Below are 24,342 nucleotides of genomic sequence, written 5' to 3'. Positions count from 1 at the left end.
AAAGCAAAAAAAAAAAATTCAATGCAAAAAAAAAGTTTTTCAATGCAAAAAAAAAGTTTTTGTATGCAAATAAAAATTGAAAGGAAAAACAAAAACTGAAAAGCAAATATTTAACATTTTCATTTGCAACTTAGAAAGTTTTGTGTGCAACGTTGTGGCAGAAATATCACTCCATATTTATCTGGAGTGAGCATCAAGGATTTGGAATTTTGTAGAAAATCCTCCTTTTTTGTATTTCAGTTGAAATAATTTAAGTAAGTGTAGCGTGTCAATCCAGCATCATGTCTGCTTAAAATGCTCATGCACTGTCAGCATGTGAGCATCATAAAAGACAAAAGTTCTTGACATTCAAAGATGAGGACAAACCTGAAGCATAAACACAGACTGTATCACACTCAAAGATACACACTGAGACTTACGAGGAATGAGTCTGGCCATGAAACTGTGTAAACATGTCAAAGGGCGTACAACTGCATTGCACACTCTTGGGAGTGCTGTGCAGCATCAGCTCGGCAGACCTTAGACAACAGCACAAAACTAAAATGTTTAAAGTGTGTTTGAAGGAGGACTGGTAAATTCATCAGCAATCCATTACACTGGGATTTGCAAACATGCCTGAAATATTCAACTTACTAAGAAACATGTCGGAATTTTGACAAACTGCTCTATTATGGCATCTTTAAAATAAACCATCATTTGCTAATGTCTGGATCTATGCCTCTGGCACAAACCCATCACACACTGTTGTTTGAGGTGTTCAATGATAACTCTTTTGAATTGTTTAATATTAAATATTTACATTATGCATCCTAACCTTTATGCTTCCAGCTCATATATTTCTCTCAGTGGCAAATGGGCAATTGAAATCTGCTGTCAGTAGTTGGTAAGACTTAATATGTAGGAGGCTTGGTGGCAGAACTTTACACAACCCTGTATTTTCAAGGCACAGGAAGTGCTACAGCGGCAGCAACGCAAGAAGGTCTTGCCGAGAGACCCACGCTGGTTTTCAGCTCATTGCTCCCCTGAGAATCGAATCCAGGTTTCCTGCATTGTTGGACCAAAGTGAGCTGTCCAGCGTATAAAAACTATGGGTGTAACGATACACGTAGTTGAACTGAACCCTTTCTGTACGGCAGTTTCGGTTCGGTATTTTCGGTTTGGTTCACTTCTGTACCGTTTCGGTACATTTTTTTCTCTTTTTTCCTTTTTAATAATAGTTCATAAAATAGCAGTTCATATAAGGCAGATTTGTTAAACAGCAATACAGAACCGAAATGTACCAAACCAAGGACTATGAAATTCTGAATCGAACCGATTTGAGATTTTAGCGCATCGTTACACCCCTAATAAATACTGAGGGTAATTACTAGAAATGAAAACAGCTGAGATGATTACGAAGATCAACCTGGTGTAAGTGACTAACAAAAACATGACCCAAAAAAAGAAAAATTACACTGAATCTTTAACCTAAAGTGCCCAATTCTCAAGCTATTTCCACATCATTCTCTGCATGGGTCTTTCAGGCTTCCAAGTTCAAAACTCTCACGCGTAGCTAAGGAGTTTCTACAACCGTTTTTGGGTTGAACGTACCATGAAAGTTAAATCAGGTCAAACTTTGATCAATCAGGGACTCAGATTTAGTGACGTATGGATGGCGTCCTTTTTAATTCATGGAAGTTCCAACCGTTTGAAAATTGATAATGGAGGAAAAATGAATAATTGTGTTTTTTTCCCAGCCTGAATGACATGACATCAAGTCTTTCATATATTGGAATAGGGCTGTGAAAGAAAAAGCCTGGAGTAAAATTACCGTGATAACCTCTTTGTCATTTCACACCAAGCCTCTTCCAACTGGTGGGGGGCATGTGCTAGTGAACAGTAGAAGCCCCTCCCTTCTTGTCTAGTGTGAGCACCATGGGCAATATGCGGGTTCTTGAAAGCCCATCACATGCCTGCATGTAGCCTCAGTTGTTAACCCTAATGAGGTGGACACCAACTTCATTTTTTAACTAATACTGACGAATTTTCAAAAGTTTTATTTATTTATTTCTATTTGAAGAATACGTTTCCAATCAAAAGAGTGCTGAGATGCTGGTTTAATTCCTCTACCTCTGGCTGTGGCACATTGCGGCTCCAAGTGCGCACGGCCCCTCTGCAGCAGCTCTCTGCAGACCGCCTGCCAGGCATCTGGATCCTCTGCGTTTATTTCTGGAGCCGCAGCGCTTTGCTCCATCTCCCCCCTCCACCACCACCCCAACAGGTGGATTAAGTCGACTGGGAAAGAACATTGGGAAATCAGACCGCAGGGGGATAGTGGAGGCGCTGCAGATTCAGATGTGGTCTGCAGGGGAAACTTGTGCGGTTGTTCCTCTTTTTTGCTCTGCTTGGGTTTGTGTTTCGCGGCGAGCGGGATGCGGCGTTTGCCTTGCGTAAGAGCAAATCGTGATCAAAACGGAGCTGCTGCACCACCAGAAACCGATCTCCACCAACATGAGTGGAGAATGAAGGTTGGATTTAGAGAAAACAACTAGAGAAGACAAAGTGGCTCCAGCGGTGGCTGGAAAGCAGCTTCGTCAGTGTGGATCCGCGCTGATGGTTTCTCTTCGATGCAGGTTGTAAGAAGTTGAAAGGATTGTTTTTTTTCTTCATGCTGTTTCCCAAAAGAAGGACATTGGGTTTCCAGAGAGAAGTTCCAATGCTCAGCATCCAAAAGGTTTGTTCTTTAGGGTTATTTTGCAGATTTTTACGCATTGATTTGAAGTTAGAAACTGATGGGCTGTGAACACATTTCACGGTTTTCCTTTTGCAGTCCATGTTTTTCCTCTCAGTGAGCATGGGGTCTATTCTCTGATTGTACTGCACGATCTCAGCTGTACAGGTATTTTTAATGCTCCAGCAATTTTAATGCAAAATGTATACATTTTTTCTTAGCAAAAAAAAAAGTGATTATCTTTAAGTTAATGCACCCTAAAATAACACTTGTCCTCATGCAGGCTCCTTCTAGAGCAGCCTCACTTTGTGGAGGCAGAGCTTTGTGGTTATTTCTGTTCAGTTAAACAGCACCTCAGGCTCTCTGGAGAGTAAAGAATGTAACTGACTTGTATGACATAATCCAAAAAGAGTAAATATCTTCAGCTAAGCTTTGGTACTTTTTTGTTTTTTTCCTTTTTCACAAGAATCCTCACATAAATCTGGCAGAAAATTACAATATGAGCTTTCATAAAATGTCTTTAGTCACAGAAACTGACAACATGAATAAAATGGATGGGAGAAAATAGGATATGGGGAGAAATAAGTGACAAAGGTCATGATGATCCCAAATATAGTTCTTTTAAAGAAGTCTGATCATTCAAATTTAATCTAGCTACAATTTGTCACAGTTTTGTTTTAATTAACACAAATTTAACAGCTGCAGCATGAGGACATTTTTCAATTTCCATAAATGTTTGGATTTAGAATTGTTTTTTCAAGCAATCAATCTTTTCAACTCCTTTTTTGTCCAAATCAAAAGTAACTACCCAATATGCGGGGAAACAGAAGGTAAATACAAGTAAATAAACCTCATAAGTCATAATTTAAAATCTTACCGCGTAGACATTTGCCATAAATTCTTACATTTGTCAGGAACTCTGAGATGATTTATGGCGTCAGTTTGGAAACTGAATAATTAGTTTATATACAATACAAGACTTTATGGTGCTGCAGTCTACAAGTATTTCAGTGATTTACTATGTCACTATGTGACACTTCATTTCCCATCATGCATCAGCTGGACTAAGCCATAAATTTATCTTTAAATGTGCTACTATTTTGTTTCTGATTTACACATTTTTGCTCAGTTATATCCCTAAACTTTATATATGTCCTCAAGGCACCACACCGATGACATTTGGTAGATATTTATAGGAATACCAATTCAGCCAGAGATTTGAGAAATAATGAGAATTTAAATCCTAATCCATTGTTTTACAATAGGCTCCAGGATTTATTAAATAGAAGACACCTATTTTAAAAGAATAGCAGTGAAACACATAAAACAAACTTATTTCCTTATTCTTAAGGAACAAGTAATAAAATATCGTTTTCAGACATAAGGATCCCTTTTCTTATTTGTTTCAAAGTATAAAATGTCAACTTAACAAGGCATTCAGCTCCTAAAATTGTTTGCAAGGCTCAAGGTAAAAAAAAACACACATGTTAGAGAGTTTAATTGTGAGGCAATTTATTACAATACAGGCAGTTTCTGTGACTAAAAACGTTTTATGATTATTTTATATTGTAATGGTGAAGTATAATAATACTGCACCATTACAATATCAGCAATTTGAGACCATCACATTCCAAATCTAGAGTTATCAAATAATTAAAGCCCACATGGGGCTTTGATTTTAAATTTAGATAGGAGCAAACATCCAGGTTTCAATTAAGTTGATTTTGCGTCAATCTGCATCAGGCAAGGCTAATTTTGTAAAAAGTACTTTTAAAACCAGATAATTTCTTTCTAATCCTGGCAACAGTGTACTCAGTTTGAATAAAACATGTACTGCTAATTTCATTACTGGTTTGGGCCTTGAGCCAGCAGCCCTCATGCATTTCTTACTTTGATTAAAAGCCTCATTTGTCAAATATAAAGTTGGCAAAAAAATGTAGAAGTTTTTATCTCAACTTTCACAGTACTTGCCTGCAGTTTGCAGATTGTCAATTTTCAAAGAACATACAGCAGTTTTTTGTTTTACAGGGTTTGAGCTCAAATTTCTCAATGGCTACGTTCACACTGCACTTTTTTGAAAAAATCTGATTTTTTTTTGCAAGGCTGTTTATATTTACAATTAAATCCAAATTTTTGTGATCTCCTGTGTGACCGTGAAATTAGAAGTGACCCGCATGCGCAGAAGAGTACTCACCACTGAACGACGTCACTCCTTGTTTGCGGAAGTAGCTAACGTTAACAATGGATGTCAACAACAGTGTTGTCAACAGCGGAGCTCTTTTTGCATTATAAAATTTATTTTCACAAAGGAGCCAGCACAATTACAATCTTCTCATTTTAAGAAGGCATTGGAGCCGGGATCGTCTGGACCCACTGTTTTGGAACGGGGATGTGAATATGCTGGGCCGCGCGCGTGTGTGTAAGAAAGAGGAGAGAGCGTGTAGAGCGTCTGAGGGAGTGTGTGTGTGTGGGGGGGGGGGCAGCGGAAGTGTGTCAGGTGCGGGCATTCATGTTGTGTGTTAAGGAGGGAGGACAATGGTAATAAAAGAAGGCTTCCCCCAGAATAAATGCTATTGACTCTTTATTAACCCGCCCTGGAGAATCTGTGGGTCTGAACGGGGAAGTGAACCCCGAAGGAGGATCCGCCTTCGGCCCTGGAGAAGCCGGTCTCCCCCGTGCTTCTGACCACAGTCAGAAAGGGAAAAAAAAAGTCATTGCAACACCACGCTCGGCCATTTCGCTGGAAAAATTGTCAAAAATCGCCCGGTTGCGATAAGAGCCCTCGAGTTTGGCCTGAATTGAGCTGTCACCCAAAATATGAATCAAATCGGTGACCTCGCTTCCCTTCTACTGAATGGTCTCTGCAGCATCGTCCGCCATGGTTGATGTTTAGGTTCTCGTTCCCGCCTCCTTCAACGCAGAATGACTTTTGTAGCGTATCGATGACGTACGGGTCAGATACATGTGGCCTGGCCGTTCAGACGGAGGTCACATTTCAAAAGATCGGATACGTATCAGATTCAGGACCACATACCCAGGTGGCCTGGGTTGCATTTGAAAAGATCAGATCTGTGTCGTTCAGACTGTCACGAAAAGATCAGATACAGGTCGCATAGTGGCAAAAGAAATCGGAATTGGGTTGTTTCAGCCTGCAGTGTAAACGTAGGCAATGATTCCAGTTTGAAGATTAATCAAACTTAGGTTTGTTTTTAAAGTCCCACTCTGATCACTAGCTGCGTTTACATGGACAAAAGTAATCGGAAAGAAAAATGCGTCATGTAAACACGCCGTTCGGAATACTCAGCCCCGATCAGACTCGTTCGGATCAAAATTTCTTTCCGCTCGAGATAGGTGGGTTATGCCGATTGTTTATCGGCATGCCGAGTGTGTTGCATGTAAACGGTTCATTCCGATCGTGTGTCACTACTGCCCTGGTTTACGTCACGCATAGACGGTGCGGTGCTTCAGAGAAAGCTTTGGAGCTCAAACAGGACCGACCGGCTGCTCCGCACGAGTGAACCGTGTCTCTGAGCAGAGCAGCCGGAGTGATAGCTTTGTGTTTGCGAGCGGAGGGGGGGGCTTTGTTACGTGTGCGCTCAGAGGGGGAGGCTTCCGTCCCGCCGTTCCGAGTTTACGATGTGCCAGAACCATGCTTTTGGGGGGGTGGGGGGGGGGGGGGGGTTAGCTTGTCAAAACAGAAATGCCACTCAGTCCTTAGAAACCGTTGAAAACAATCACGTTGATTTGTGTTTCCAGTCGTGTCCCGACAAAATAAAGGCTGATGTTATTCCCACATATTTACGTGCAGCCAAGATGCAGATTGCAGCATTTCCCGCATGGATTTAGTGTTTTTGTTTGTTTTTTTGTCAAAAGTGTTTTATATGCCCTATGGAAATATCAAGATTTACATTTTTTATGTAGGTTTCTTTCTCCTGTGTTGTAATGTTATTTTCTGTGCTGTAGTACAAAGAAAAATGCTGCAGTACATTAGAGTTTGCAGTTAGACGGTTCTTTCTATTTTATAACAAAGGCTGGCGAAGTGAGAAGCCACAGCAGGAGGTCTTTTGTCACACACTGTCGTTAACGTCTGTTGGGTTTATAATAGTCCTTACAATTAATCTTATGACTCAGACGTCCTTCTACCACCAGTGACATGGCAAAATAGGAGCAAACTTTGACTTTTGGAGGCAAAGGTTTGTTAGGTCCTTAATTTTGGAACACATTTTATCCCAGCCAGTAAGGCCAAGTGGGCCCCATACAGTTTAAAAGTGGGCAGAAAATGTGGGCCCCAAATGGGTTTGTCCGCAGTTTCTGTATTGGCCCCACCTGTGTTTACTCACATAGATTGTAGCAATCTATCCAGCAACCTAAACCGTAATGCGTAATAAAGATTTGATGCTGCCCGGTGGACAGCGGACCTCTACGCTGTCCACCACTGAGTGCCCAGTTAAGCAAATGTGAGTAAACACAGGTGGGGCCACCAAGGAAACTGTGGACAAACCCATTCGGGGGCCCACATTTTCTGGCCACTTTTAAACCATATATGGCCAGTAAGGCCCACTTGGCCTTACTGGCTGGGATTCTTTTTCTCACAATACAACATGTTTGTAATCTATTTTTGGATCTCTTTTGCTCACAAGCATTGCTGCAATAGCTTTGGCAATTCCTTCTGGTGGTAAACAAATTAAATTTATTGTGGAAGGTTGAGGCTTTCCCCCTGCACTTTCTTAAAAGTCAGACAGGCAGAGGGAGCGTGTGTTTGTTTAATCTGAACGTACCGACAGCAGTATTAATTTGTTCTGTCCACGTACATTTTAAATATCAAAATACCTTTTTAGATGTTCTCTTTCAATTTGTCTTTTCACACTCTCATGAAAATGTCTTCAAACAGAGGTTGGCGGATAATGGTTCCCTGCTTGCATCATCGCCGGGCCCTTGTGTCAGAAGCAGGACCAAAATGCAAGATTTTAGAGAAATTCCTATAGAAATGCAGCTATTTTATTCAAATCAAACAGAACTAAAGCAAGAGGTGCTGTTAGAACTCTGAAAATAAAAACAACCCTGACTCAAAAACTGTGTAAAATATTATTAGAAAAAATTTTAGGACCAAATAAAATGGAACATTTACTACTGAACTGAAGTATTTCCAATTCTTGAAAAATATTTTACTCAGATATTTTGACAGAAACATTTTCCACCCTTTTAGAAATGACAAGAATTGTACAAATGAGGGACATGCAGGCATGTCTCTGTTTCTCATTTGAGAAACATTTATGAAAACGTTGACTGTGCTTATGACTCACTCAAGGCAATGAGCAATAGAAAAAAAAAATTATTTTTCTTGTTTAGGTTGTTAAAGGGTTACATGGTGGGATTTTACTTTGATCTTGGTCTTAGAAATGTTAAAAAAATGGAGAAGAAAGACGATCCAGAGTGTGAAGAGAACAATAAAGTTAAAATAAATGAAAAAGAAAAAATGTCTTGCTAATTGGAAAGTGTACAAATCCTCCTCCAGGATATGTTCCAGTAGCCTGCAAAGCTTCAGTTTAAATAGCACTGATGTCACTGTATTTTCTTAAAGTAAAAAAAAAAAAAGAGGTCAACTTTTAAGTGTCCAAAGGTTAGCGTGACCTCTTTCATGATTTAAATCCATCTGTTTTTTCACTATTTCTTACTTGAGAAAGTCAAAGCAAATAAGTTTATTTTTACACGTTTCCCTGGTAGTGTGAAGTCCCTCCGGCTGGCACCAACTGCAGCAGTGTTAACAGGGTGCTGGAAAGCTGAAGACCAGGGAGATGTCACAGCTGTACTACCGGAGGACTGACAGCTCTTCCTACCGGGATCGCATCCCACTGAGAATTGTGCGGGCCGAGTCGGAGTTGTCAAATCTGGAGAAAGCCTACCTGGGAGCTGTGGAAAAGGGGGACTATGCTAGCGTCAAACAAGCTCTGGAGGTGATAAATTGATTAAATAGAAAACTTCAATTCTGAATTAGATTGACTATGTGTCTCTCTGATACGTCAGTTTGATTACTTTTTAGTTGCGAAAACTTTATTTCTTTTTTTGCTAGGAGGCTGAGATCTACTTCAAGATCAACATCAATTGCATCGACCCTCTTGGCCGCACAGCTCTGCTGATCGCCATCGAGAACGAGAACCTGGAAATCATCGAGCTCTTGCTAAGCTTCAACGTCTATGTTGGTGATGCTCTTCTGCACGCCATCCGCAAGGAAGTGGTAGGAGCCGTGGAGCTACTGCTTAATCACAAGAAGCCTAGTGGAGGCATGCAGGTGAGAATTGTACCAAAAGCTTCAAATTTAGGGGATAATCGCATTTGACCTGCAGCAGAAAAATGTTTGCACGGATAGTTTGATTGCTTTGGAAAATACAATATTTTCTGTGGCATAAGGCAAAATTTACTAGGTGCAGTTTCAAATACTGGGATTTTTTCTGTAGGTAACGCATACAAGGGGAACGCACCGTATTATAAGACATATGCTAAAACATACAGTTTACAAAAAAAAAAAAAAAAGATTATGGAAGCAAAACTGAGTTTAGTTGAACTTTGCTTCCACTAGTCAACATTACAATAACATTCATTTTTGAATCAATAGTCTCCCACAAATCCATCAAAGTCTTCTATGTCTGAATTGAACAGATCTTACAATTAAATGTTATCAGCAACACATAAGTAAGGTACTCTGTGAGGTGTATGAGGAAATAGGTTACCTATTTGAATAATGTCGGACACTTTCAAACCACCACTCATAACTCATGATGTCCTTAGTCAGTAAACGTTGGTGATCAGGTTTTCAAATTATAAATTTTTTCTTGTTAGAATTTTTTTTGAAATTGCTCCCCAAACCATTTTTTGTTTATTTCAGGTTTCTTTGTCATTATAACAACAGCTTGAAAGTTAGTTTGTATTCCTGTGTAGAACCTAGTGCAATTATTGACAAAATGGTTCACATACACATCGAATAAACCTATTGCTTTTCACAAATTGTTTTTTTGATATTGAATGCAATTTATATTTTATCTTATATATGGATTTTTATTCACTTTTAAAAGACTTAAGAAAAGCATGATATAGGCCATAGAAGGGACATGTATGTTTGTAGATACTTTTGGGTCTTGTAAAACATCATTTGCACCCTTATAAAAATTGTAAATTCTTGACTTTTTCCAGACAAGTGACATCATGTGATGCATAAGGATGAAAAGACACTGCCTAAAACTAAAAACGTAGCAGAATCAATTTATATGTAAGGCACTCCAGACATGGTGTGTGCCATATTGTGCAGAAAATAACTAGATTGATTTTTAAGTATGCATCTGTATCCTTTACATTCCTATTTTTTAGACATTTTACACCAAGACAACTAGTTGAAGAGCTACACAAGAAGGGCCAAGAACCGTAGTCTTGAGTTTTGAGTTTTGAGAACAAGAAGACTCCTCTTTTTCTTCTTGTATTAGTCTCCCCTGGGCCCTGCTGCCATATTCATCTTTTATTCTCAAAAAATATATTCTCATTGCCACTGCTGAGCCGCTAACAATGACAATTAAGCTCTGTAACTGGTGCAGTGCTCTCTGTATGTCTGTCTTTCACAGTGGTAAACTCACAAAGCTGTCAGGATGTGTTCAGATCTGCTGCTTGAAACTACACACAAAGGGGTGTGAATAAAAGAATTGAAGAACTCTAGAACAAACCAGGAGGGTTTTTTTTCTTTCCCCAAACTGGGTGTTGAAGCAGCTACTTTTGCTGTCGCTAAAACAGCACAACTTGTCCTCCAACTCATCGTAGATTCTCCCTGAGAATCCTGCCTTTTCCGTCTGCTTCACGGCCAAGTTCCCATTCAGTACCAGTGATGAGGATCCTGGTGTGCCGTCTCATTACCTCACAGGCACAAAATCTGTGCCAGAGCGTAGGAAGCATATTGCTGTTATGAAACACTCACCAAAATATTACAGCTAATAGATATGTCTTTTAACACCCAAGCCTAAAACCATCTTCCAGATTATGTCAATTAGGTCTTGGGAGAGAAGCTGCAATAATTTAAATTGGATGTGAGAGGAAAGCGGGTGTAGCAAGCATCCCATAATCTGCTCCATTCTGAGCAGCATTTGTCCTGTTTCCTACACGGCTAAGAATATCGTGACACTACGTTGCTAAAAATGTCCGCAGGAATATAACACTCCAGTATTTGTAGAAAAATGGAAGGAGTCAGCTGAACATTGAAAAGAAGCACAATTTCAATTGACAGCTCAGACCTATATAAAAAGGAAAAAGAAAGGATGTTCACTCCAAAGAGGACAAATTTCCCAGTCTGAATGGCTCAGCGGCGACATCAATCAGGTGACAGATCACATCTTTACCTCAATGCATTTGAAAGAAAAACATTCTTTGCATCCCTGTGTGAAAAATAGATCACTTTAGTGTGCCAAACCACCCATTGAGATTCATCCAGATTAGATTAAAAAACTGTCTGGGAAAAATTAATCCATGCTGTTCTAAGCAGCAGAGAGATTTATTAATGAGAATTTTTGTTTTATGCTTTTCAGAAAGAGTGTATATTTGTCTTTTTTATCTCATAGGATGTCAGAATGATGTATTTTAACATCACAAGTGTCTGTGGCTTTTTATTTGCATGGATTTCAGGGTTTTAAATGGCTGCATCATATTAGAACAGATAAGCATCTGTCATTGGCACAGATGCAAAGGATCAGTGTTTGGTAATCAAAAGGGCCCGTGGGTGTTTTATTTGGGGAAAGGGGTACTTTGTGCCTGTTTTTTTAACAGAGAAAGTCCTTGAATGATTTTTTTTTTGCCGGTATCGATATATATATGTATGTAAAACAAGCATAATCATGCTTTTTTTGCTTTTTTTGCTTGTGTTGCTGCCACAGAAATGAAATTTCCCCATTGTGGGATTAATAAAGTCATCTATCTATCTATCTATCTATCTATCTATCTATCTATCTATCTATCTATCTATCTATCTATCTATCTATCTATCTATCTATCTATCTATCTATCTATCTATCTATCTATCTATCTATCTATCTATCTATCTATCTATCTATCTATCTATCTATCTATCTATCTATCTATCTATCTATCTATCTATCTATCTATCTATTTGCATTGCAGCCTTGAGCACATGTTACAGATAGAGCTGCTTGGTGTCCCATTTTCTTCCAGTCTTAACTGTGTGTTTGTGTTTATTGTCAAATGAAGTAAAAAACCTGAGGGGCAGCTCAAAATAGAGCACAGGGAAACCAAAAATAAAGACCCAGTGAGCTTTTGTGGATGCTGGGGTTGCATGTTTAATCAATGCACTGATGGTGGAGGCCCTATGCTAATATGAGTAATCACATCAGATCAGTGGGCAGTAAATTCATCTTTTTTTCCCTTATAATTAGCATAACTTCACATCTAGCTTGGGTGCAGGCCAGGGTTGTTTGATGTAGATTGTTTGAATTCTCTCCTCCCACATGGAGAACATGACACTAAACTTTTTTTTTATAACCTCCTCTACAAAATATAATGTACAGACACGACATGGTTGTGTGCCACTTTGTAGTGAGTGATTGCTCTGAGGACAAACTAATTAGCATTTACATGATGAAATGGCAGTTTGGTGGAACGCGGATGATGAAACTGTTTAGAGAGAATTAACCAATATGCCAAAAAAAAACCTCTTAATATGTATAATATGTATTAATATGTATGTATTCAGCAAGATGTGGTGACAAAAAGTTCATGTCCAGGGTGTCCCCTGCCTTCGGCCACAAGTGGGCGGAATAGGCTCCAGCAGCCCGTGACCAGAAAAAAGGGACAAAAACAGCTTAGATGAATGAATGAATGAATGAATGAATGAATGAATGAATGAATGAATGAATGAATGAATGAATGAATGAATGAATGAATGAATGAATGAATGAAAAAATGAATGAATGAACGTACTTTGCGGAAGCAACCGTGTGACACGAATCAGCGAATGGTTAAGGCATCCACTGTGTGTGTTAATTTCTGTAAATGCACACTACGTCGGACTTTATCCAGTATATAAATCTCCCTTTTACTTTTTATTACACTAACTTTTACTTTTATTACACTAATGGTTTAAACTTCATTCATTATATATTATCATCTCAAAATTATATTACATTTGAAGAAAGCACAACCAAGACTATTCTCTCATAACATTCCTCATCCTCCCTTTTTCCTTTTTGTGTGTGCTGGTGTTTGTGCTCTGGTAAATGTCTGTGAGAACATCAGAGAGATCTGACACTTGAAGCTTCCTGACCTTCGAGCATCTAGCCAGCAACAACCTGTGGGTGTGATTTTCACATCATTGTCCATCGGATGATCTTCTGAATATGCAAATACAGGGTTTACATACCCAGCCCATCTCTGAGCTCCGTTGTTCGGACTTTTGAATACAGCAGCTTGTTCATCTGTCTGTAACCCTTCGTGCAAATTTGTGCTTCTTGTACGAAGTAAACTACCACTAAAGCTAAGTATTGTCTCTGAGTCATTATTCATTCATTTCTGTGTGCAGGAAACTGAAAGGGACCAAACCTAATTTACCTATTTTACAGTCCTGTTTAGAATTACCAGTTTCCTCACACACAGTGTCAGAGCATAAAAAGAATATAAAAATATATAATAAATAAAACATTTTGAAACTGAACCATTTAAAGTCAGACATTGCCTTTTAATCATTCTACAGCAGAGTTATTTACAAAAATAAAATCTTGAAACAGGCCAGGGGGGTATTCCAGGAAGCATGTTTAAACTACCCTGACTTTAAGCTTGAACTCTGGCTGAAATCCGCCTGAACTTGCTTACACTGGGTGTGTCGGTTCCAAAAGACCGGATATGAGTTGGTGTAATTACGCTCGACTTGGTAACCCTGGGTTAATGCACGTGCACAGCAGGTACATAGAGACATTCTCAATAGGTCGCCGATTTCCGGAATCGCCATGGAAACGCGTGGTAAAAAAAAAAAGAAAGCGCTATACTTCAGTGAGACGGAGTCTGAGGTTTTATTGATGGCGTATGAAGATTATACGTCCATCAAAAAAGTAACACGGCTGCATCATCAAAAGAAAGAGTTTCTGCTTGTAGTAGAAGAACAGACAAAATAAACGCACGAGTTTCTGATCTTGTTTCCATTTTCCTTGTGACGCATATATATATATATATATATATATATATATATATATATATATATATATATATATATATATATATATATATATATATATATATATAACTTATCCAATTTTGCCAACTTCAATGAATTACTTCTATTGGTAACAAATTGTTGAGTTAAATTTATTCAACCTAATTTCTTATAAATATAAACTCAATAATTGTTTATACAACTCAAATTTATGTATTTATCTAACTAAATGTCATATTACTCCAATTCAGTTAATATTTTTTCCATCTTAATTAATTATATTTCTTGAACTCTCATATGTCTAAGTTTGAGCCGGCAGATAGTCTCATACTATCTGCCGGCTCAACCACCACACCAGTGTGTGAATGTGTGAGTGAATGTGTGTGTGACTGGGTGAATGGGTCTGTTACTGTAAAGCGCTTTGTCCTTGTAGGAAGAAAGGCGCTATATAAGTATACGCCATTTGCCATTTACCATTTTTATAAAAATAAAAAGGACGGAAAAAAATGCACTGAGTGCATAAATTGATTAGAGAATTCTCTGTCATTGTAATTGTAGTAGTTGATTGTAGGGGTGCTATATAAACTCATCATCCTCTCCTTTACTCTCACTCATGGTGCAGAGACGTAAGCAAAGCAGGACAAAATAACTTGACAAAACACAGTAAAACAGCTAAACAACTAAACACATTTTGTCAAAAACCCAAACTTAAACCCAAATCCGTCCAGACAGGCAAAGGGAATGGTATCCCACAATCCCTTGCGGTGCCGATCTAACAGCAGCACCCAAGTTACACCTACATAATTTAATTACTTTGAATGAAAGTAAAAGAACTGTCTGAAAACTACGTGTTATTTCTAAGCTGACTTAACAAAAAAAATGATTTATCTTAACTGAAGCAAATAATTAAATTAGATCAAAGTAAAAAAGTTTATTTTTCCAACATCCATATGTGTTCTTATCACCATCTCATGGTGGAAAAAGTATCATCTGAGCTTCTTCATCCACTAAATCATCTTCAAATGGACACGCCATGCTGCTTCACCTCTCCGAAAACATACTAACCTTCAACTAAACCTGCTCCAGATCTGGGGGTATTCCGGAAAGCAGGTTATGCTAGCTCCCACGATAAGTTTGAGGCTAAGGAAGTTGATAACCTCAGCTTTTGGTTCCAGAAATGGAGGTATGTTTCAGGGTAGGTCAAGTTACCATGGCAACTCATGCTCTGAACATAACCTGGTCTGGAGCAGGTTTAGTTGAAGCTTAGTTTGTTTACAGAGAGGGGAAGCAGCATGGCGTGTCTGTCTTGCACCGCAAGGGATTCTGGGATATCATTCCCTTTGCCTGTCTGGACGGATGTAGGGTTTAAGTGTGGGTTTTTTACAAAATGTGTTTAGTTGTATAGCTGTTTTACTGTGTTTCACCGTGTTTTGCCGAGCTATTTTGTCCTACTATGCTTACGTCTCTGCACCATGAGTGAGAGTGAAGGAAAGAATGATGAGTTTATATAGCACCCCTACCACAGGAACCTGTTATGACAGTGACAGAAAATTCTTTAATGAATTTTTGCACTCCGTGCATTTTTTTTCCGTTCTTTTTATTGTTATAAGAATGAGCATATCTGCCGGCTCAAACTTAGACATATGAAAGTTCAAGAAATATAAGTAATTAAGATGGAAAAGAGATTAATGGAGTAATGTGACATTTAGTTAGATAAATACGTACATTTGAGTTGTATAAACAATTATTGAGTTTGAATTAATTTAACTAAATTATTTAAATTATTTTTCAGCCATGTTACTTTTTTGATGGACTTGTAATTTTTTTCCGCCGTCATTAAAATCTCAGACTCCGTCTCACTTAAGTACAGTGCTTTCTTTTTTTTTCACCACGCGTTTCCATGGTGACTCCAGAAATCGGCGATCTATTGAGAATGTCTTTATGTACCGTGCGTTAACCCAGGGTTACCAAGTCGAGCGTAATTACGCCAACTCATATCCGGTCTTTTGGAACCGACATACCCAGAGTAAGCAAGTTCAGGCGGATTTCAGCCAGAGTTCAGGCTTAAAGTCAGGCTAGTTTAAACATGCTTCCTAGAATACCCCCCAGGTTATGTTCAGAGCATGAGTTACTATGGCAACTTGACATACCCTGAAACATACCTCCATTTCTGGAACCGAAAGCTGAGGTTATCAACTGCCTTAGCCTCAAACTTACCGTGGGAGCTAGCTTAACCTGCTTTCTGGAATACCCCCCTGTTGTACCTTTTACTTAGTATTTTGTTGCACAACCTTTTGAGGCAATCGATGAGACTTCTGCACCTGTTGACAGGTATTTTGGACCACTCGTCATGAGCAAACTGCTCCAGCTGTCTCAGGTTTGAAGGTTGCCTTTTCCAGACTGCATGTTTCAGCTACTACCTTAGGTCAGGGCTAATAGAAGGCCACTTCAGAAAATGTTTTCCTCTGAGCCATTCATGGGTGTTTTTATATGTGTGTTTTTGGTCATTGTCCTGTTACAAGACCCTTGACAAAAAAAATCCTTACAACTGTGACTGCACCTCACTACTTCTCCAGAGGATCAGATCGGTGAACAATTTTCATATATTCAGGTGTGTAGCGATTAATGTGAACCCTGATTAGCCTCAATTTCCATAGATTTTAAGTCTGTCTCAGGTGGGTCACCTTATCTAGCTTTATATACCTCCAGACGTTCTTCCCCAGCAGTAAATCAGATAAAACATCTACTATTAAAAGAAGGAATCCCCTCCTTTGCTGCTCACAGCTATGCATTTTACAATACAGAGACACAGAATAAGCTATAAGGGACTTTGCTACTGTATTTTTCTTTTCATGTTTCTTATTTAAATAAGTGAAATGCTGTTTGTTTTTTTTATTATCTTTCATGCTAAAAAGAAATCTGGAAATAGTTTCTTTTTTTTTGTCTATGAAGGTATTCATTCAGTCCGGTCTTATTGTCTTGGGATTTCTGTTCTTCATTTGCTCATCCGAATTGCTTTTTCATTTCTAAGGAAATTATTTCTGATTCATTCTATATAAGATCTCCGTCAGGACCTGTCAAATGCTTTCTGAGATGACCAGTAGATTCATTAGTTCCTTTTTCAGCCAAAGCAATTACTTGTAATATCCAATGAGCAATCTGCCTGGAACAGAAACACCAGCAAGAGTACAAATAGTCGATAAATCCCAGGCCAAGGCCAAGTGTTCAAATGTTTCTCAAACTGCAGTCAATATACATGTGTGACTGAAGCTTTATTTTCTACCCTTTCCTAAAAGGTCCCTCCTATCCTTTTGGACAAGCAGTACTCTGACTTCACCCCTGACATCACTCCTATCATCCTTGCTGCACACACCAACAACTATGAAATTATCAAGCTCCTGGTGCAGAAAGGAGTGTCAATGCCTCAGCCACATGAGGTGGGTTCACCAAACCCTTATTCACGGTTCAATGTTTTTTCCTGCCTGAATGCATTTAATTTGTCCACCTTTAAAAGGGTGTTATTTACTATGCAAATATATGCATGAATGAAGGTTAATAATGAGCCACTGTGCTTGTAATGTCTGGATGTCATACCCAGACATGGCAGGATGCAGTTTATATAATAGATTTCGGGCTTGCTTTGCTAGACCGGAACATGATCCATGACTAAACACAGAGAGGCCTCATTAAAATGTGTCCATCTTTTGTTTGATGTTCCAGGTGCGCTGCAACTGTGTGGAGTGTGTGTCTAGTTCAGATGTGGATAGCTTGCGGCACTCGCGCTCTCGCCTCAACATCTACAAAGCACTGTCGAGTCCCTCTCTAATTGCACTCTCCAGTGAAGACCCTTTCCTTACTGCATTCAGGCTGAGCTGGGAGTTGCAGGAGCTCAGCAAGGTGGGGATAAGAGAGACTGCAAAAATGTCCTAAAAACTATTTGATGGCCACTCTACATGTTTAAAAACCTACTCCAATCATCTTTAGAACTATTGTAAAAGCATTCCCAGTGTTTTTTATATTATGATAATGCCAGTTTTAGCCAAAATCCAAAAATCTGTGTCCTGGACATAGATTCTGCAGAGCGGCAGGAGTTCATCAGAAATTTGCCTCTGAGTTGTGGGCAGGACTGTTGGTATATAGCAACCCCGCCCCCCAACCCCTCCCCATTGCTTGTGCAGTGGCCCGCCCAGCACATTTTATATGTCACAAATACGCTCATTTTTGGAGCCGGTTTAGCTCGTGCTGGTTTGCGGCACCTTCCGTCCGTGAAATCAGGGTTGGAATCCGGGCTGCTCCCTATTCCCTTCTCTGCTTCTGTGCCCGGATGAAGCCTGGATAAATTGAGAGGAATACATCAGGAAGGGCATGTGACTCATCCACAAAGGAGAGGTTTTTTCGCTGTGGCGACCCCTGATGGGAAAAGCCGAAAGAGAAAGAAGAAATGCGCTTATTTTTGAGCTGCATTTTTTCTTTTGCCCCTGATTCACAACGTTTTGAATAAAAAAAATACTCAGAAATGCAATTTTTAGCTTAGTTTTCTTTTTATATGTCCTCCATCATCGGAAAAATGCCGTTAAAAATATCAAAAACAATAAATGAAGAAACATAAGCACATAAACTGCTTGTTTTCTTAACTTCAAAAATTGAGGACTTTAGGGAGCCAAAATATTTTTTTGAGTTCAAATTTAAATGTAGCTGTATATATTTTTAATATATAAAAACAGCTACTTAAAAGTAAACGGTCACTCTGTTAAAATATTTATAATAAAAAGAACTGGGGCAAAAATAATGTTTTGATGTTTGAAGAAGTTTACATTCAGGGATTGGGGACACATCCTGTGATGAAGTTACATGCAACTTTGTAAGAAATAAATAAATAAACTCTCCAAAAGGGCCACTGAAACGCTTTGAATCAAATTAAGCCTTCAGCTTAATGGATAAGACAGATGGAATTTAAAACCACAACACATATTTGGCGGACATCTTTATTTTGAAACCAAAAATAATATTTCACACCTCATTTGAGTTAAGAAAGTTTCCTATTTATTTTATAAGAAATCTTTTTTTCACAGAACGCTGTGGCACATTTTTAAACCGCATCATAAAACAGCTGTCACTGAATACATGTCTTTGTGATGCAATATCCTACTTTGTATTCTCTTCCACTTCCAGGTTGAAAACGAGTTTAAGTCAGAGTATGAGGAGTTGTCTCAGCAGTGCAAACAGTTTGCCAAGGATCTTCTGGATCAAACCAGGAGCTCCAGAGAGCTGGAGATGATTCTAAACTACAGAGATGACATCAATTTATTAGACGATGAGGGGAACAACGAACTTGCGAGACTGAAACTGGCGATCAAGTACCACCAAAAAGAGGTGAGTAGAACAGAACTATGAGAAATTTAGGACCTTAATTAAACCAAACAAAAAATAAAGTTCTCAGAAACAATTGGAGGAAAAATTTGGAGGAAAATTTTGTTTTTTTCCTTTTCTTTCTTTTAGTTTTTAGAATTACTCCACAGTGTCTGCCTCCTCTCATATCTGCAGTACAGTCACTGTCACAGACTTTGTAATAGGGGAAATAAGAGTACTCATTTTCATTATTTCTTACTGGGTTTCCCTGTGATACAGTCAGGCCACTTTCAAAGCAGTCTGCCTCAGGCAATATTCAGCCTTTTTTGTTTCAGGATCATTGCCAACCCTGAAGCTTCTGCCAGAGCAAGTCAAACTCCTCTCCCTGGAGTCAATACAAGCCCCAACGATGTTAGATTAACATCAGCTCAAACCCTCACACACATTTCTGCTAAATTTTTATCTTCCCTTTTTTGGCCAGCTTTCCCAATAGTATGGAGAGCCTTGAATTCAATTACTAGAAGTGTTTTAGAAGAAATTCAGTCCATTTTGAGATCATAGCTACACATTAAAACATACAATGCTTTAAAATAATTCCACAAATACATTTTTTTTGAAAGTTTCTATAAAACCAGTCGCAAGTAACGATGACAATTTATGGCATCTGCATGCAATGGCTTTAAGATTAAGAAGGAGTTTTTTTTTCAAGAATTATCACAAAGTTAAAAAAAGAGAAAACTATCTGCAAGCAATTTACTGAGATTAAAACACTGCAGTCGGCATAAATGTGCTGCTTTTACTAAGAAAAAACTCCTTAATTAGAAAAATAAATTTACTGGCTTTATTTGAAAATATCAGCAGAGCTTTTGTGTGCTGTGGGTTTATGGCTCCAAACTAGATCCAGTTGTTCAGTCTTATGTATTATTACTTTTTTAGTCAAGCAATTTGTTGCGCAGTTCACATGCATTATCATGTGCTCAATGCACAGAAGAGAGCTAAAGTGTATAGCACACCTTAAGTATTTCAAACAAGTTGGAAAATAGGTTCAAGCTAAACCTACACGGGCTGAACTACAGATTTTTTGGGGAAAATTTCATATTTCAGCTATAAGTTAGTGATCACCTACAACTTTAACTTTTTATAGTTTAGTTGTTCCCTTGGAGTGTGACAAAAAAAGGGATTCTTTGCAGGATATTGCATGCACCATTCTCAGCATGAGGTAGACACAAGAGAAATACCTAAAACTCATGATATGCAGAGTGACATCAGCCCCAAACCTAGAACAATCTAATGCTTTGGCCGGGAACAAGGCAGTTGTCTTTCTGTAGAGCATCATCCCTGGTTCCCATGACAACAGTTAAACTCTGAATCCATAGACTCACCTATCTTTTTGCATACTTTATTTTTCTCATAAAATTGTCTTGATTTTTGTAACCACCATAAACCACCATATCGTCTGAAGCGACAAATACTTCATTGTAATCGTCTGACAGAAACTGGTCTTCTTTTCACTTTTCTGTGTAAGTGTGAAAAAGAATTAGCAAATAAATCTACAGAACTGCAGTGACCTGCTAAAAAGCCAGACCAGAACCTTTTAATGGGCTTCATTATCTAGGATGGAGCCAAGTCACTCTGCAGCATTTCCAGCTTCCTATTAGGTCATGTGAAGGTGTGAAAACTAGGAAAACCTTTGGCATTTAAGCACTCATTATGTTTACAGTATAGTTTAAAAATCTCACAGGGAGGTAAATCAATATGGAACAAATGTGTTAAAGAACATGAATTGCATTTTAAATCCCATAATCAGTTATGAACATATCAGCCAAAACACAGCTCTACTGATTTAATTCTTCAGTTTTGTTGTATAACAGAAATGTTTTCTTATGGACAGAAGAGTTTAAAAAGTATTTGATCAATATTTACATGGAAAACCTGCAAAAAATGTTAAATGTTGCACATTCTGCATAACTGTTCTGCTTGAAAAATAAAACAAAGATTCCTCTTCGAAACAATTTTAAGTTAATTACACCAAACTTGTTATCACTTTTGTTCCTGTAATTGTTACAAATTACTAAACATGTATTTAAATAGTATTAAACAATTCACATTTGGTCAGTGCTCACTGGAATGCGTGCCAATTTAATCATCTTTGATTTACTTAAAAAATGATTGCCTGGCTAAAGACCAAAACTTGGGTTAAACTAATATTGTAATGCAGAGATCTTCTGAATAGAATGATGCAGCCAAGATGATGAAGCTGGGGCATCGCTCCCAAGAGCAGCTCATATTTAATTTAGCTCTTTTTGCTAGCGGCTCCAGCGGTTTTTAAGTGAGTCTCAGTTCACGACAATATTTTTTTCTTTCAAGATGTTGCTTATGAGCAACACATGTGTTGCCAGATGAGATTTTTGGGTCATCACAACTGGAGATAGTTCAAGCACACAGGTGGATGACGTGCAGTTTTCTGTCCTTTCACAATCCTCTCAGCTTTTGACAGTAAATCCTTTATTTGGCACAGAGTAAACAATCTTTGCTCCTGTTGCTGCTTGTGCCACAGATGCGCCTCAAAGCAGCTTCTGTTTTAATTATCCAGGAAATGTCCCAGTATTCTTTTTTATTGCTTTCTATCCATAACATTGTTCGATTTCACCAAGACTTTGATGGAGGGGAGTGCGTCAACTTGTGGGTAACGATCCACTCAGCTGCCCTTTTCAAATGATAAATGTTTCAGTCACCTTGACTTGTAAGAGATCCTTTTTTTCCAGAAAGATAAATCATTGCGATGAGATATTATAACATTTTCTTCATTTGAATCCAATCAACTATTTTGCTGTTTTGCAGCTTAAAATGTTGCAGTTAAAATTGCCCAATTAAATACAAACCTTTGGAAAATTGTAGTTACCCTTTTATTGAAAGAGAAATACAGAACAATGGCCGGTTTGATTACTCAAAAAAGTAAACAAAAAAAGAAAAATAAATGCTAGACATTAATATAAAATAATCAGGCGGTTAAGCAGAATGACTTTAAGAAATAAAAGAAGGAAACAGACATGCGTGATGGCACTTAACCTTTTCAGGTAATCAGTGCAATCAAATGATTTTAGCACCTGTCAACAGGTACTTTGGGTAACTCCTCATGAGAAAATGGCTCAAATCGTCTCCGGTTGTTTTCTTCATGTTTCAACTCCACCTACAGATATTTAACAAACAGTATTTAGATCAGGCATCTTCGAAGGAAATATTTATTTTTGTGCTTAGTCATTTTTAGCTGTTTTGGTCATTATCCTGTTGGGAAGTTAGTGACAAAAAGTCTGCGCCAAAGCTTTCACACAAGCAGCTTATTCACTCTATCCTTTGATGGACAAGATTTTATTCTGCACCCCCCACCCCCCCCACCCCCGCCTCTAACTGGGGCTGATCCACAAGTTAAGAGGCTTGACTGGCTGCAGCTTGTAAAGACCAGATAAAGACCACCTAGCATTGCCTCCATGGATTTTTTTTCTTCCGCAGGGAGGTTACTGCTGTCCTTTGTCTTGGTTTTGTTATGGTGAACCATGGCAGTAATAGACGCTTGGATGAAAAACATCCAATTCCAGATAAAAAGAAGCAATTTCACAGAGTAGACAAAATTCATCTTTTGCTAAGCTTCCTTTTTGCTTAAGCATGTCGTCAATGGGCCTTCCCCAAACACACATTTGTGTCACTTTTCCAAAGGACACTCTCCCAGGAGCTGTGTCGCTGGTGAATATGTGTTGTTGAGAATTCTAGACTCGCTTTTTCAGGATTTGTTTTGACAGAGGTGTGCTTTGTCTGATGTTCTTCTTAACGTTGTAAAATTGACCAAAAAAAAAATTACGGCACAGCCAGAAATGAAGAAAAAAACAAGATTTTGTCGCAAACAAAACAAAGCTTACAGTTACAGTTTCTGGGAGAGCTCATGGCCACCACTATAACCAACAACGCTTTCTCTGGCACTGGAAAAAGTTCTCCTCTTGTATAAGACCTAGCCCCTTCCATAGGCCATTTAACAAAACAATTTTTTTCAAGTCAAATTACTACTTTAACCTTGTAAATTGTAAATGCAGTGCAGAAAACTCTTGGTCCAAAAGAAAAAGACCCATAAGAACCCATGGTGACATCAGTGTAACAGAAACATATCAGTAATGGATTTTGTGGTCCACTTGGTTTGTGATAAAATACCCATGATTTATTTTTAAGAAAAAAATGGGTCTGAATTTGACATGTGATGTCACTTCTTGTTTCTAGTAGCAAATGTATATGTATTTGTATGGTGATGTGTACAATGCTCCCGTTTGGAAATTTGTGGTGGAAAGAGCTTGACGGTGAGTATAATTCTATTTAAAACCAAGTGTGCACCCTTAGATTCAAACAAAACTAACCATATAGTGTGGTGAAATGTGAGGGATTCATTTGTGTGTATGGGTGTGTATATAAAAGGTGGACATGAAAACAATGGACACTGCTGATGGACTGAGATTAGAAAAAACAAAACTCAGGCGGACACTCAGGTGCTGTCCTGCAACTTGTGCAGCTACTTCATCAGTCTCCTAACAGAATGTCTAACTTGGCTCAAAAGTGACGAACGAACCTTGAAGTTCACTGTCATCAGCTTTCTTCTTGTGGCCACCTATACAGACAAATGGACTACAGTCCTCTGGACTTTAAACTTCTTTATAAGTCCATCTGTAGTACCAGGAACTCTCCTCTTCATGTCTAGTGTGGCACAACGTGTCATAAGTGATTATTGTAACACTTTAAATTGGCAGATTTGACTGATTGCAAGATTGAAGACATTGTTTAAGACAATTAGAGGACACACCTTAACATCAAATAATATTTTATTCATTTCCATGAGTACCATCATTGGGTCCAGGTCCATTTTATACTTGTTTTTTATTATGTCTTTGTCTTTAATCAGTCAGAAAAAACTTAACAAAAAAGGATTTTTTATATTTTCTGGTAATGTTTGTTTGAGAATACAGTTCTTTTAGAAAAAATGTAGGCCTAATAATAAAAATAAATAATGTTAATGTTATAAATGTAATCTGAGGTGTTGCAATAAGCACCCAAA

General features: G+C 38.4%; 1 protein-coding gene across 1 annotated transcript in view; it reads left to right on the top strand.

Moving 5' to 3' along the window:
- The first annotated feature begins 1,940 nt into the window (after nt 1–1,940).
- The window catches only part of LOC101170611 (short transient receptor potential channel 4), a 34,232-nt gene continuing 11,830 nt past the window's right edge, over nt 1,941–24,342 (top strand). Inside the window, exons 1-6 of the mRNA XM_004076298.5 lie at nt 1,941–2,713; nt 8,435–8,664; nt 8,781–8,999; nt 17,198–17,338; nt 17,622–17,798; nt 19,074–19,274. Of these exons, the coding sequence (XP_004076346.1) occupies nt 8,506–8,664; nt 8,781–8,999; nt 17,198–17,338; nt 17,622–17,798; nt 19,074–19,274 (897 nt within the window). The 5' untranslated portion in view covers nt 1,941–2,713; nt 8,435–8,505. The remainder of the gene's footprint in view (nt 2,714–8,434; nt 8,665–8,780; nt 9,000–17,197; nt 17,339–17,621; nt 17,799–19,073; nt 19,275–24,342) is intronic.

This window comes from Oryzias latipes, chromosome 14 (genome assembly GCF_053564925.1).
Source record: "Oryzias latipes strain Hd-rR chromosome 14, Olatipes_Hd-rR_3.1".
Lineage (NCBI taxonomy): Eukaryota > Metazoa > Chordata > Actinopteri > Beloniformes > Adrianichthyidae > Oryzias > Oryzias latipes.
This window is presented reverse-complemented; position numbering and strand designations above follow the sequence as displayed.